The sequence below is a fragment of the Ciconia boyciana genome, chromosome 34 (genome assembly GCF_034638445.1).
Source record: "Ciconia boyciana chromosome 34, ASM3463844v1, whole genome shotgun sequence".
NCBI lineage: Eukaryota > Metazoa > Chordata > Aves > Ciconiiformes > Ciconiidae > Ciconia > Ciconia boyciana.
The window spans coordinates 324,305-338,977 of NC_132967.1; the positions used below are offsets into that span (position 1 = coordinate 324,305).

General features: G+C 61.2%; 1 protein-coding gene across 2 annotated transcripts; it reads left to right on the forward strand.

Moving 5' to 3' along the window:
• The first annotated feature begins 359 nt into the window (after positions 1-359).
• LOC140645533 (uncharacterized) lies at positions 360-14,268 on the forward strand. 2 transcript variants are annotated; one of them, XM_072848976.1, is made up of 15 exons: positions 360-753; positions 3,067-3,239; positions 3,316-3,536; positions 3,624-3,781; positions 6,376-6,464; positions 6,537-6,756; positions 8,159-8,348; positions 8,419-8,594; positions 8,652-10,442; positions 10,530-10,646; positions 10,739-10,849; positions 10,989-11,016; positions 11,087-11,167; positions 11,268-12,565; positions 14,016-14,268. In XM_072848976.1, exons 1-15 carry the CDS (start codon positions 406-408, stop codon positions 14,241-14,243), a joined length of 5,229 nt encoding a protein of 1,742 aa, XP_072705077.1. In that variant the 5' UTR covers positions 360-405; the 3' UTR covers positions 14,244-14,268. The 2 variants fall into 2 exon arrangements, with proteins under 2 accessions (XP_072705077.1, XP_072705078.1); XM_072848977.1 differs by having other exon boundaries at positions 8,667-10,442.
• Positions 14,269-14,673: the final 405 nt, after the last annotated feature.

Below are 14,673 nucleotides of genomic sequence, written 5' to 3' on the forward strand. Positions count from 1 at the left end.
CCTAATTAATCCCTCCCCCCAATTAAGTAACCCCTCCCCCAATTAATTAGCCCCGCCCCCTAATTAGCCCCGCCCCCTAATTAGCCCCGCCCCTACCCCCCCTTAACGAAGCCTCTTGTCTCCCCAGCAGGTCCCCCCAAAAGGGGGGGGGACGCCACCACCGGTGCCACCGAAGCCGGGGGGGGCGGTGGCCACGACACCCCAAAATCGCCGTCACCCCATCGGGGGACCCCAAGAACCCACCCCCCCGCATCCCCCAACCCCTCCCCAAAATCTGGGGGCTCCCCCACCCCCGTTGCGTCACCCAAGCCACCCTTGGGGACCGCTCCATTTTTTTTGGGGGGGGGGGGGGAGGGACACACACACACACCCCCCCCCCGATATTTAAGGGGTGCGCTGGCAACCATGGCGACCGATTTGGGGGTCCCCAAAATCCCGGCGTCCCCCCCGAAACGCTTCTTCCGGAAAAGCGTGGAATTATTGGAAGAAGAAGACGACCGGGATCTACCAAGCGTCGGAGGGGGAACCGGGAGATTTGGGGGCGACGAAGAATTTCGGGGAGCCCCTGAATTTGGGGAGACCTCGGAGGGGAGGGAGGAGGTAGAGGAAGAAGAGGAGATGAAGGCCGTGGCCACCTCGCCGGGAGGAAGGTTCCTCAAATTCGACGTCGAGTTGGGGCGAGGAGCTTTCAAGACGGTCTTCAAGGGCTTCGACACCGACACCTGGGTGGAGGTGGCTTGGTGCGAGCTGCAGGTGAGCCCCAAAAATGGGTCCCCACCCCCCCCCAAAAATATTGGGGTGCAGCTCTGGGCGCCCCCCACTTTGTCTTTGAAGAAGAGGAGGGTTGGGAGGGAGGGTGAGGAGGGGCGGGGGAACGTTGGGGCGAAGGGTGGCCGAGGACGAGGAGAGGGTGAAATGGAGGTGGGGAGATTGCGGGGGGGTGGTCAAAGGGGGAAGGGTGGGGGTGGGGGGGGGGTCCCCAAAGTCGGTGGCGCCCTGAAATTGGGCGTGGAGCCGGCGGTTGGCTCCTCCAACTCAGCCTGAAGCCCTCGCGAGGTCACCGCCACCCCAAAATTGGCCACGGACCCCGCGGTTGGTCCTTCAGGCCCAGCTTGAACCCCTTGCAAAGCCAGCGACACCCCAAAATTGACCATGGACCCGACGGTTGGGCCCTCAAACCCATCTTGAACCTCTCCCAAAGTCCACGACACCCCAAAATTCATCGTGGACCCTACATTTGGTCCTTCCAACTCATCTTGAACCCCTTCCAAAGCCAACGACACCCCAAAATTCATCATGGACCTGACAGTTGGCGCCCTCAACTCACCTTGAACCCCTTCCAAAGTCCATGACACCCCAAAATTAATCGTGGACCCCACATTGGGTCCTTCCAACTCATCTTGAACCTCTCCCTAAGCCGATGACACCCCAAAATTGACCATGAACCCTACGGTTGGCCCCTCAAACCCATCTTGAACCCCTTCCAAAGTCCATGACACCCCAAAATTCATCATGAACCCAGTGGTTGGGCCCTCAAACCCATCTTGAACCTCTCCCAAAGTCCATGACACCCCAAAATTCCCCCATGAACCCCACATTGGGTCCTTCCAACTCATCTTGAACCTCTTCCAAAGCCAACGACACCCCAAAATTGACCATGAACCCTACGGTTGGCCCCTCAAACCCATCTTGAACCCCTTCCAAAGTCACTGACACCCCAAATTCATCATGAACCCAGTGGTTGGGCCCTCAAACCCATCTTGAACCTCTCCCAAAGTCCATGACACCCCAAAATTCATCGTGAACCCTACATTTGGTCCTTCCAACTCATCTTGAACCCCTTCCAAAGCCAACGACACCCCAAAATTCATCGTGAACCCTACGGTTGGCCCCTCCACCTCATCTTGAACCCCTCCCAAAGCCCCTGACACCCCAAAATTCATCATGGACCCTTCATTTGGTCCTTCCAACTCATCTTGAACCCCTCCCAGGGTCACTGACACCCCAAAATTCTCCATGAACCCTACCGTTGGCCCCTCCAACTCATCTTGAACCCCTTCCAAAGCCACTGACACCCCAAATTCATCGTGAACCCAGTGGTTGGGCCCTCAAACTCATCTTGAACCTCTCCCAAAGTCCACGACACCCCAAAATTCCCCCATGAACCCTACCTTTGGTCCTTCCAACTCATCTTGAACCCCTTCCAAAGCCAACGACACCCCAAAATTGACCATGAACCCTACGGTTGGCCCCTCCAACTCATCTTGCACCACTCCTAAAGTCCATGACACCCCAAAATTCATCGTGAACCCAGTGGTTGGGCCCTCAAATTCATCTTGAACCTCTCCCAAAGTCCACGACACCCCAAAATTCATCATGAGCCCCACATTGGGTCCTTCCAACTCATCTTGAACCCCTTCCAAAGTCACTGACACCCCAAAATTGACCATGAACCCTACGGTTGGCCCCCTCAACTCATCTTGAACCCCTTCCAAAGCCCCTGACACCCCAAAATTCATCATGGACCCTACATTTGGTCCTTCCAACTCATCTTGAACCCCTCCCAGGGTCACTGACACCCCAAAATTCACCATGAACCCTACCGTTGGCCCCTCCAACTCCCCTTGAACCCCTTCCGAAGCCAACGACGCCCCAAAATTCCCTCGTTTAACCCTTCCAACTCCTCGTCGTATCCCACAGTCACTTCCCCAAAGTCCTTCACCACCCCCCACCCCCCATTCCAGGTCCCCTTGCGACCCCCCCAAAATCTCATCACCCCCCCCCAATTTATTCGTTGCCCTCTGAAGCTGCCGGGTTCCTCCACGGATCTTCAAAATCCTTTCATCTCCTCGTCCGAAGCCACCGGGGAACGCCGGGCGCGGCGCCGCGGCGAATTAATTAACGGCCTCTTGTACCGAGCGGCAAACGACCCGCGGGGAATCGCAAGGGCTTTGCGGTGGGATGGGGTTGGGCGCCGAAAGCAACCGGCGCCGATGATGAGGCTGCGACTTGGGGTGGGTTTGACGATGTCATCGCGCCATCGCCACCACCGCCACCTCTCCCCAGGACCGCAAGTTGACCAAGGTGGAGCAACAACGGTTCAAGGAAGAAGCGGAGATGTTGAAGGGCTTGCAGCACCCCAACATCGTCCGCTTCTACGACTCTTGGGAGTCCACGGTCAAGGGGAAGAAGGGCATCGTCCTCGTCACCGAACTGATGACCTCCGGCACCCTCAAGACGTGAGCGACGGCGTCCGGCGGCGCGCGGGCGGGGCGAAACCGAGGCGGGGAGGTGACGGTGGGTCCCGTCTCGTAGGTATCTCAAGAGGTTCAAGGTGATGAAGCCCAAGGTGTTACGGAGCTGGTGCCGGCAGATCTTGAAGGGTCTCCATTTTCTCCACACCCGGACGCCACCCATCATCCATCGGGACCTCAAGTGCGACAACATCTTCATCACCGGCCCCACGGGTTCCGTCAAGATCGGCGATTTAGGTTTGGCCACCCTCATGCGGACCTCCTTCGCCAAGAGCGTCATCGGTGAGAACCCCCGCGCCGAAACGCGCCCGGCGGGTCGCCCGTTGCCCGTTCTCACCGCCCGGTGTCCCCTCCCCTCGCCCCGCGTAGGTACGCCGGAATTTATGGCGCCGGAGATGTACGAGGAACGTTACGACGAGTCGGTGGACGTCTACGCCTTCGGGATGTGCATGTTGGAGATGGGCACCTCCGAGTATCCCTACTCCGAGTGTCAAAACGCCGCCCAGATCTACCGCAAAGTCACCAGCGTGGGTGCTCCGTCTCCGCGGGCGCGTCCCGACGCCCTCCACCCATCGTGGTGGTGGTGGTGGTGGCATCACCGTCACCAGCGTGGGTTCTCCGTCTCTGTGGGCGTGTCCCGACGCCCTCCACCCATCGTGGTGGTGGTGGTGGTGGTGGTGGTGGTATCACCGTCACCATCGTGGGTGCTCCGTCTCCGTGGGCGCGTCTCAACGCCCTCCACCCATCGTGGTGGTGGTGGCATCACCGTCACCATCGTGGGTTCTCCATCTCCATGGGCGCGTCCCAACGCCCTCCACCCATCGTGGTGGTGGTGGCATCACTGTCACCAGCGTGGGTGCTCCATCTCCACGGGCGCGTCCCAACGCCCTCCACCCATCGTGGTGGTGGTGGCATCACCATCACCATCGTGGGTTCTCCGTCTCCGTGGGCGCGTCCCAACGCCCTCCACCCATCATGGTGGTGGTGGTGGTGGTGGTGGTGGCATCACCGTCACCATCGTGGGTTCTCCATCTCCGTGGGCGTGTCCCAACGCCCTCCACCCATCGTGGTGGTGGTGGTGGTGGTGGTGGTGGCATCACCGTCACCAGCGTGAGTTCTCCATCTCCATGGGCGTGTCCCAACGCCCTCCACCCATTGTGGTGGTGGTGGTGGTGGCATCACCATCACCATCATGGGTTCTCCGTCTCCATGGGCGTGTCCCAACGCCCTCCACCCATCGTGGTGGTGGTGGTGGTGGTGGTGGCATCACCGTCACCAGCGTGGGTTCTCCGTCTCTGTGGGCGTGTCCCAACGCCCTCCACCCATCGTGGTGGCGGTGGTGGTGGTGGTGGCATCACCATCACCATCGTGGGTGCTCCGTCTCCGTGGGCGCGTCCCAATGCCCTCCACCCATCGTGGTGGTGGTGGCATCACCGTCACCATCATGGGTTCTCCATCTCCATGGGCGCGTCCCAACGCCCTCCACCCATCATGGTGGTGGTGGTGGTGGCATCACCGTCACCATCGTGGGTTCTCCATCTCCGCGGGCGTGTCCCAACGCCCTCCACCCATCGTGGTGGTGGTGGTGGTGGTGGCATCACCGTCACCAGTGTGGGTTCTCCATCTCCACGGGCGCGTCCCAACGCCCTCCACCCATCGTGGTGGTGGTGGTGGTGGCATCACCGTCACCAGCGTGGGTTCTCCGTCTCTGTGGGCGTGTCCCAACACCCTCCACCCATCGTGGTGGTGGTGGTGGTGGTGGTGGCATCACCATCACCATCGTGGGTGCTCCGTCTCCGTGGGCGCGTCCCAATGCCCTCCACCCATCGTGGTGGTGGTGGTGGTGGTGGTGGTGGCATCACCGTCACCAGCGTGGGTGCTCCGTCTCCGCGGGCGCGTCCCAACGCCCTCCACCCATCGTGGTGGTGGTGGCATCACCATCACCATCGTGGGTTCTCCGTCTCCGTGGGCGCATCCCAACGCCCTCCACCCATCGTGGTGGTGGTGGCATCACTGTCACCAGCGTGGGTGCTCCATCTCCACGGGCGCGTCCCAACGCCCTCCACCCATCATGGTGGTGGTGGTGGTGGTGGTGGCATCACCGTCACCATCGTGGGTTCTCCATCTCCGTGGGCGTGTCCCAACGCCCTCCACCCATCGTGGTGGTGGTGGCATCACCGTCACCATCGTGGGTTCTCCATCTCCATGGGCACGTCCCAACACCCTTCACCCATCGTGGTGGCGGCGGTGGTGGTGGTGGTGGCATCACCATCACCATCGTAGGTGCTCCGTCTCCGTGGGCGCGTCCCAACGCCCTCCACCCATCGTGGTGGTGGTGGCATCACCGTCACCAGCGTGGGTGCTCCGTCTCTGTGGGCGTGTCCCAACGCCCTCCACCCATCGTGGTGGTGGTGGTGGTGGCATCACCGTCACCAGCGTGGGTGCTCCGTCTCCGCGGGCGCGTCCCAACGCCCTCCACCCATCGTGGTGGTGGTGGCATCACCGTCACCATCGTGGGTTCTCCATCTCCATGGGCGCATCCCAACGCCCTCCACCCATCGTGGTGGTGGTGGTGGTGGCATCACCGTCACCATCGTGGGTTCTCCATCTCCACGGGAGCGTCCCAATGCCCTCCACCCATCGTGGTGGTGGTGGCATCACCGTCACCATCGTGGGTTCTCCGTCTCCGTGGGTGCTTCCCAACACCCTTCACCCATCGTGGTGGCGGCGGTGGTGGTGGTGGTGGCATCACCATCACCATCGTGGGTGCTCCGTCTCCGCGGGCGCGTCCCGACGCCCTCCACCCATCGTGGTGGTGGTGGTGGTGGTGGTGGTGGCATCACCGTCACCAGCGTGGGTTCTCCGTCTCCATGGGCGTGTCCCAACGCCCTCCACCCATCGTGGTGGCGGTGGTGGTGGTGGTGGTGGCATCACCGTCACCATCGTGGGTTCTCCGTCTCCATGGGCGCGTCCCAACGCCCTCCACCCATCGTGGTGGTGGTGGCATCACCGTCACCAGCGTGGGTTCTCCATCTCCGCGGGCGCGTCCCAACGCCCTCCACCCATCGTGGTGGTGGTGGTGGTGGTGGTGGTGGCATCACCACGGTTCCTCCTCTTGCAGGGCATCAAACCGGCCAGCTTTGAGAAGGTGACGGACCCGGAGGTGAAGGAGATCATCGAGGGTTGCATCCGGCAAAACAAAGCGGAGAGGTGGGAGACAGGGGGTGCCACGCGGGGACCTCCGAGGTGACCCCCCGCTTTTGACCCCGCCCTCGCCCGTAGGCTTTCCATCCGGGATCTGTTGAACCACGCTTTCTTCGCCGAGGACACGGGGTTACGCGTGGAGCTGGCGGAGGAGGACGGGGGGTCGGATTCTTCCTTGGCGCTCCGCCTTTGGGTGGAGGACCCCAAAAAGTTGAAGGGGAAGCACAAGGACAACGAGGCCATCGAGTTTAGCTTCAACCTGGAGGCCGATGTCCCCGAGGAGGTGGCCTACGAGATGGTGAGCGACGTCAGGGTTCAGGGGTGGCGTTTGGGGGCTGAAAACCCTCGGGGGGGGGGGGGACACCCCAAAATCCCTCTGGGCTTGGCTCCTCCAACTTGTCTTGACCCTTCCGTAAGTCGACGGACCTCCCAATTGACCGTCAACCCGAGGGTTGGCCCCTCCAACCCATCTTGAACCTCTCCCAAAGTCCACGACGCCCCAAAATTCATCAGGAACCTGATGGTTGGGCCCTCAAATTCATCTTGAACCCCTTCCAAAGCCCCTGACACCCCAAAGTTGACCATGAACCCGACGGTTGGCCCCTCAAACCCATCTTGAACCCCTTCCAAAGTCCACGACACCCCAAAATTCATCGTGAACCCTACCTTTGGTCCTTCAAACTCATCTTGAACCTCTTCCAAAGTCACTGACACCCCAAAATTGACCATGAACCCTACGGTTGGCCCCTCAAACCCATCTTGAACCCCTCCCAAAGCCCCTGACACCCCAAAATTCATCATGGACCCTACATTTGGTCCTTGCAACTCATCTTGAACCCCTCCCAGGGTCACTGACACCCCAAAATTCACCATGAACCCTACGGTTGGCATCTCCACCTCATCTTGAACCTCTCCTGAAGTCAACGACACCCCAAAATTCCCCCATGAACCCTACGGTTGGCATCTCCACCTCATCTTGAACCCCCCAAAGGTCACTGACACCCCAAAATTGAGCATGAATCCTACGGTTGGCCCCTCAAACCCATCTTGAACCCCTTCCAAAGCCAACGACACCCCAAAATTCATCATGAACCCTATGGCTGGCCCTTCAAACCCATCTTGCACCTCTCTCAAAGTCCACGACACCCCAAAATTCATCGTGAACCCTACCTTTGGTCCTTCAAACTCATCTTGAACCCCTTCCAAATTCACTGACACCCCAAAATTGACCATGAACCCTACGGTTGGCCCCTCAAACCCATCTTGAACCCCTTCCAAAGTCAATGACACCCCAAAATTCATCATGAACCCTATGGCTGGCCCTTCAAACTCATCTTGAACCTCTCCCAAAGTCCATGACACCCCAAAAGTCATCGTGAACCCTACCTTTGGTCCTTCCAACTCATCTTGAACCCCTTCCAAAGCCGATGACACCCCAAAATTGACCATGAACCCTACGGTTGGCCCCTCAAACCCATCTTGAACCCCTTCCAAAGCCCCTGACACCCCAAAATTCATCATGAACCGTACGGTTGGCCCCTCCACCTCATCTTGAACCCCTCCCAAAGCCCACGTCCCCCCCCAAATTCACCCACGAACCCAACGACCGGCCCCCCGAATCCATCTGGAATCCCTCCAAAGCCAACGGTTCTCCAAGTTCACCGCCGCGGACACCCCCGTTTGCCCCCACCCCCACCCAGGTGAAATCCGGCTTCTTCCACGAGAGCGACTCCAAAGCCGTCGCCAAATCCATCCGGGACCGGTTGATGTTGGTGAGGAAGACGCGGGAGAAGAAGCAAGCGGAGGGTCGGGTGGTCCCCGAAAACGAGGACACCGAGGTGGACCAACACGTCCGGCAGCAGCTGCTTCGGCAACAACCCCCCGCCACCGGTGAGACCCCCCACTTTCCACCCCATGGCTGGTGGCCCCCCAAAATTCCTCACCCCCCGTTGCTCCTCAGCCGCCGACGGGTTCTTGGAGAGCGGTCCCGTCTCGGATGCCACCGGCACCCGTGGTGTCACCGGGGCGCCCGAGCCCACGCCGCAGCTCCTTGGGTGCTACCAACGAGGGTCACCGGGACCCCCCCAAGATGGGGCGTCCCCCACTTGTGGCCGTCCCGTCCCCTCGAAGGTGCCGGTAAGTCACCGTCGCGCCGGGGTGGGTTGGGGACCGTGGGACCACCGCCCACCGCAGCATCTTGACCAACAGGTTCCCTACGGGGCGGAGGGGACATCAACGGATGTCACCGGAGGTGCCACCACGGCGGTGTCGGAGCCACCCAGCGTTGACGGGGAGCTGGGGGTCGGCGTGACGCAGAGCCGCGGGATGTCATCGGTGGTGGTGGCACGGCTGCAGCCGGCTCCTGGGGCACCGGGTCCGGTGATGCCACCACCAGCTCCAGGGATGCCACCACCAACTCCACAGATGCCACCAGCTCCACAGATGCCACCAGCTCTGGGGATGCCACCACCAGCTGGGATGTCACCAGCTCCACAGATGCCACCGCCAACTGGGATGTCACCAGCTCCACAGATGCCACCACCAGCTGGGATGCCACCAGCTCCACAGATGCCACCACCAGCTGGGATGCCACCAGCTCCAGGAATGCCACCACCAGCTGGGATGTCACCAGCTCCACAGATGCCACCACCAGCTGGGATGCCACCAGCTCCAGGAATGCCACCACCAGCTGGGATGCCACCAGCTCCACAGATGCCACCGCCAACTGGGATGTCACCAGCTCCACAGATGCCACCACCAGCTGGGATGTCACCAGCTCCACAGATGCCACCGCCAACTGGGATGTCACCAGCTCCACAGATGCCACCACCAGCTGGGATGCCACCAGCTCCAGGAATGCCACCACCAGCTGGGATGCCACCAGCTCCACAGATGCCACCACCAACTGGGATGCCACCAGCTCCAGGGATGCCACCGCAGTCGGTCCCCATCGTGCAGCTGCAGCCAGCTCCAGCGATGCCACTGCCAACCAGGGTGCCACCAGCTCCAGGGGTGCCACCACCAGCCCCAGGGATGCCACCACCAGCTCCAGGGATGCCACCAGCCCCAGGGATGCCACCACAGCTGGTGCCCACCATGCAGCCGCAGCTGGCTCCAGGGATGCCACCAGCCGTGGGGATGCCACCAGCTCCAGGGATGCCACCACCGGCTGGGATGCCACCACAGCCGATCCCCACCATGCAGCCACAGCCAGCCCCGGGGATGCCACCAACCGCGGGGGTGCCACCAACCATGGCGATGGCCCCGACCATAGGGATGCCACCAGCTCCAGAGATGCCACCAAGCATTGGGATGCCACCTCCTTCCGGGTTGCCACCAACAGTGGGGATGCCACCACTCTCCAGGTTGCCACCAGCTCCAGGGATGCCACCACCATCTGGGATGCCACCACCCCAAGGGATGCCACCAACCATGGAGATGCCACCACCACCATCTGGGATGCCACCACCACCGTCTGGAATGCCACCACCACTGTCTGGGATGCCACCAGCCCAAGGGATGCCACCAGCCCAAGGGATGCCACCAACCATGGGAATGCCACCAACCATGGGGATGCCACCAACCATGGAGATGCCACCACCACTGTCCAGGATGCCACCACCTCCATCTGGGATGCCACCACCACTGTCCGGGATGCCACCAACCATGGAGATGCCACCACCCCAAGGGATGCCACCAACCATGGGGATGCCACCACCACCATCCGGGATGCCACCAGCCCCAGGGATGCCACCCCCACCCCTCCCCACCCTACCAGCAGGTCCCCCACCCGAAGACCCATCCTTGCACCCCGATCCCCCCACGTCCGTCCCCAACCCCCCAGATCCGGTGCCCTTCCTCCGTGTCCCCGAGGCCACCACCGTCCCCGAGCCTCCCGGCGCCAAACCCGACCGCGTCCGGCAACGCCGCGCCTCCTGCCCGCGTCCGGAGAGGGTTCCTCGCTTCCAACTCACCGTCCTCCAGGTGGGCGTGGGGGAGGGGCACTATTTGGGGGGGGGGATGGGAGACAGACGTGGGGACACCCCATAACTCGTGTCCCCAACCCCTTAGGTCTCTTCCCCTGGGGACAACACGGTGGAGTGTCAACTGGAGACCCACGACAGCAAGATGGTGACCTTCAAGTTCGACGCCGATGGGGACGCCCCCGAGGACATCGCCTGCTACATGGTGACCTCCCCCACCCCCAAACCCCAAAACTCGTCCCCTAATTAATGTCACCCCCCCCCTCCCCCCCCTAATTGTCCCCAACCCCTCCGAAGGTTGAGGACAACTTCGTGCTGGAGGGCGAGCGGGAGAAGTTCGTGGAGGAGCTGAAGGCCATCGTGGCGCGGGCACGAGGGCTCCTCGGTGGCTCCGCCGTGGACACCCAGGTGCCACCTCCACCCCCCCCCCCACCCGCCCTCCCCACGCCTGGGTTCACCCCACCCATCCCCCACCCATGTCCCCGGACGCCCGGGTCCACCCCACCGCTTGACACCTTCTCCCCCCCCAAAATGTGTCTCCTCACAGGTGGGACCTCCGGAGCAGATGGGTGGTGGTGAGTAGCGGGGAGGGGAAGGGGGTGGGGTGGGGTCACCCCCCACCCTGACCCCCCTCCCCCCACCCAGGAGAAGGTGCCCCCCAATCGTCCCCCGTCGGTCGGTGGAGGTTTTGCATCAACCAAACCATCAGGAACCGGGAAGCCACCGGTGGGTCACCCCAGAGGGGACGTGGGGTGGGGAGGGGACATGGGGACACCAATGTCACGCGTGTCAACCGACATGGATCGGGGGTGTCACCTCCTCGCAGGTCCCGGGGGACCCCCGCCCAACCGGAGAGCCTCGGGGACATCCTGTGGGGGCAAGGTGGATGTGGTCCCAGATGTTGGTGGCCCTCAAGGACCAGGGACGGTTGTCACCGGAGCCCAGGAGCTTGGTGGCCCTCAAGGACCAGGGACGGTTGCCACCAGACGCCAGGAGCTTGGTGGCCCTCAAGGACAAGGCATGGTTGCCACCAGACCCCAGGAGCTTGGTGGCCCTCAAGGACCAGGGACGGTTGCCACCAGACCCCAGGAGCTTGGTGGCCCTCAAGGACAAGGCATGGTTGCCACCAGACCCCAGGAGCTTGGTGGCCCTCAAGGACCAGGGACGGTTGTCACCAGACCCCAGGAGCTTGGTGGCCCTCAAGGACCAGGGACAGTTGCCACCGGACGCCAGGAGCTTGGTGGCCCTCAAGGACAAGGGACGGTTGTCACCAGACGCCAGGAGCCTGGTGGCCCTCAAGGACAAGGGACGGTTGTCACCGGACGCCAGGAGCTTGGTGGCCCTCAAGGACCAGGGACGGTTGCCACCAGACCCCAGGAGCTTGGTGGCCCTCAAGGACCAGGGACAGTTGCCACCGGACACCAGGAGCTTGGTGGCCCTCAAGGACCAGGGCCGGTTGTCACCGGAGCCCAGGAGCTTGGTGGCCCTCAAGGACAAGGGACGGTTGCCACCAGACCCCAGGAGCTTGGTGGCCCTCAAGGACCAGGGACGGTTGCCACCAGACCCCAGGAGCTTGGTGGCCCTCAAGGACCAGGGATGGTCATCACTGGAGTGTTGGAGCAGGATGGACCTGGGGGACTGGAGATGATTGTCCCCAAACCCAGTGACCTGGGTGTCCCCCAAGGACAGGAGATGATCGTCCCCAAACCCCATGAGCTTGGTGTCCCTGAAGGACAGGAGATGACCGTCCCCAAACCCTGTGACCGAGGTGTCCCCCAAGGACTGGAGATGATCATCCCCAAACCCCAAGAGCCAGGTGTCCCTCAAGGACTGGGGACAATCGTCACCGGCGCTTGGGAGCAGGATGGACCTGGGCAACCAGACGTCATTGTCCCCAAACCTCAAGAGCTTGATGTCCACCAAGGATCAGAGACCATCGTCCCTGGACACCAAGACCTGGGTGTCCCCCAAGGACAGGGGACAATTGTCACTGGAGCTTGGGAGCAGGATGGACCTCGGGGACCAGAGACGATTGTCCCCAAGCCCCGAGAGCTGGATGTCCCCCGAGGACAGGAGACGGTCGTCACCACAGCTTGGGAGCAGGATGCACCCACGGGACCAGAGGTGATTGTCCCCAAACCCCAAGACCTGGATGTCCCCCACGGACTGGAGATGACTGTCCCCAAACCCCAAGTGCTTGGTGTCCCTCAAACCCCAAGACCTTGGTGTCCCTCAAGCCCCAAGTCCTCAAGACCTTGATGTCCCTCAAAGACCACCGATGACCCTCCCAGACCCCACGACCTTGATGTCCCTCAGAGACCGTTGATGACCGTCCCCAACCCCAAGACCTTGGTGTCCCTCAAACCCCAAGACCTTGATGTCCCTCAAACCCCAAACCCCAAGACCTTGGTACCCCCCAAGGAGCAGAGAACCCCAAGACCTTGGTGTCCCTCAAACCCCACGACCTTGATGTCCCTCAGAGACCATTGATGACCGTCCCCAACCCCAAGACCTTGGTGTCCCTCAAGCCCCAAGACCTTGATGTCCTTCAAAGACCACCGATGACCATCCCAGACCCCACGACCTTGATGTCCCTCAGAGACCATTGATGACCGTCCCCAACCTCAAAACCTTGATGTCCCTCAAACCCCAAACCCCAAGACCTTGATGTCCCTCAAACCCCAAACCCCAAGACCTTGGTACCCCCCAAGGACCAGAGAACCCCAAGACCTTGGTGTCCCTCAAACCCCATGACCTTGATGTCCCTCAGAGACCATTGATGACCGTCCCCAACCCCAAGACCTTGGTGTCCCTCAGAGACCATTAATGACTGTCCCCAACCCCAAGACCTTGGTGTCCCTCAAACCCCAAACCCCAAGACCTTGGTGTCCCTCAAACCCCAAGACCTTGATGTCCCTCAAACCCCAAACCCCACGACCTTGGTACCCCCCAAGGAGCAGAGAACCCCAAGACCTTGGTGTCCCTCAAACCCCAAGACCTTGTTGTCCCTCAGAGACCATTGATGACTGTCCCCAACCCCAAGACCTTGATGTCCTTCAAAGACCATCGATGACCATCCCAGACCCCAAGACCTTGATGTCCCTCAAACCCCAAACCCCAAGACCTTGGTACCCCCCAAGGAGCAGAGAACCCCAAGACCTTGGTGTCCCTCAAACCCCAAGACCTTGATGTCCCTCAAAGACCATCGATGACCGTCCCCAACCCCAAGACCTTGGTGTCCCTCAAACCCCAAGACCTTGATGTCCCTCAAAGACCATCGATGACCGTCCCCAGCCCCAAGACCTTGATGTCCTTCAAAGACCATCGATGACCATCCCAGACCCCAAGACCTTGATGTCCCTCAAACCCCAAACCCCAAGACCTTGATGTCCCTCAAAGACCATCGATGACCGTCCCCAACCCCAAGACCTTGGTGTCCCTCAAACCCCACGACCTTGGTGTCCCTCAAAGACCACCGATGATCTCCCCCATCCCCCTGCGCTCCCCCCATCCATTTTCTGGGGGCCCGGTGACCACCTCGGCCCCCCGTTTCCTCAGCCCCCCGTTTCCGCAGGCCCCCCCACCGGAGAGGACCCCGGGCCGCCCCCCGGCCGGGGGGGCTTCCTTCGCCCTGGGCTTCCCTGCCCCCGCCCGAAGAGCCCCGGTGGCCGGAAGACCTGGGGCCGCAGGATCAAAAGCTGGGCCCGGCGGCTCCGGCAGCCCCCGCCCGCCGCGGGGGGCCCCCCCCGGCCAGGTAGGGTGGGGACCCCACTTCTACCCCCGCTGTACCCCCAATGTATAGCCCCCAATGTATAGCTCCCCATTTATACCCCAATGTATAGCCCCCAATGTATAGCTCCCCATTTATACCCCCAATGTATAGCCCCCAATGTATAGTCCCCCATTTATACCCCCAATGTATAGCCCCCAATGTATAGCTCCCCATTTATACCCCCAATGTATAGCCCCCAATGTATAGCTCCCCATTTATACCCCCAATTTATAGCCCCCAATGTATAGTCCCCCATTTATACCCCCAATGTATAGTCCCCCATTTATACCCCAATGTATAGCCCCCAATGTATAGCCCCCATTTATACCCCCAATGTATAGCCCCCAATGTATAGTCCCCCATTTATACCCCCAATGTATAGCCCCCATTTATATCCCCAATGTATAGCCCCCATTTATAGCCCCCCATTTATACCCCCAATGTATAGCCCCCAATGTAT

Excerpts from the sequence above, each read along its gene's own strand:
- LOC140645533 (XM_072848976.1), top strand. The coding sequence starts at position 406 with ATGGCGACCGATTTGGGGGTCCCCAAAATCCCGGCGTCCCCCCCGAAA. Across the intron at positions 754-3,066 it reads TGGCTTGGTGCGAGCTGCAG|GACCGCAAGTTGACCAAGGT; the intron begins GTGAGCCCCAAA and ends ACCTCTCCCCAG. Across the intron at positions 8,595-8,651 it reads CCGTCCCCTCGAAGGTGCCG|CATCTTGACCAACAGGTTCC; the intron begins GTAAGTCACCGT and ends CGCCCACCGCAG.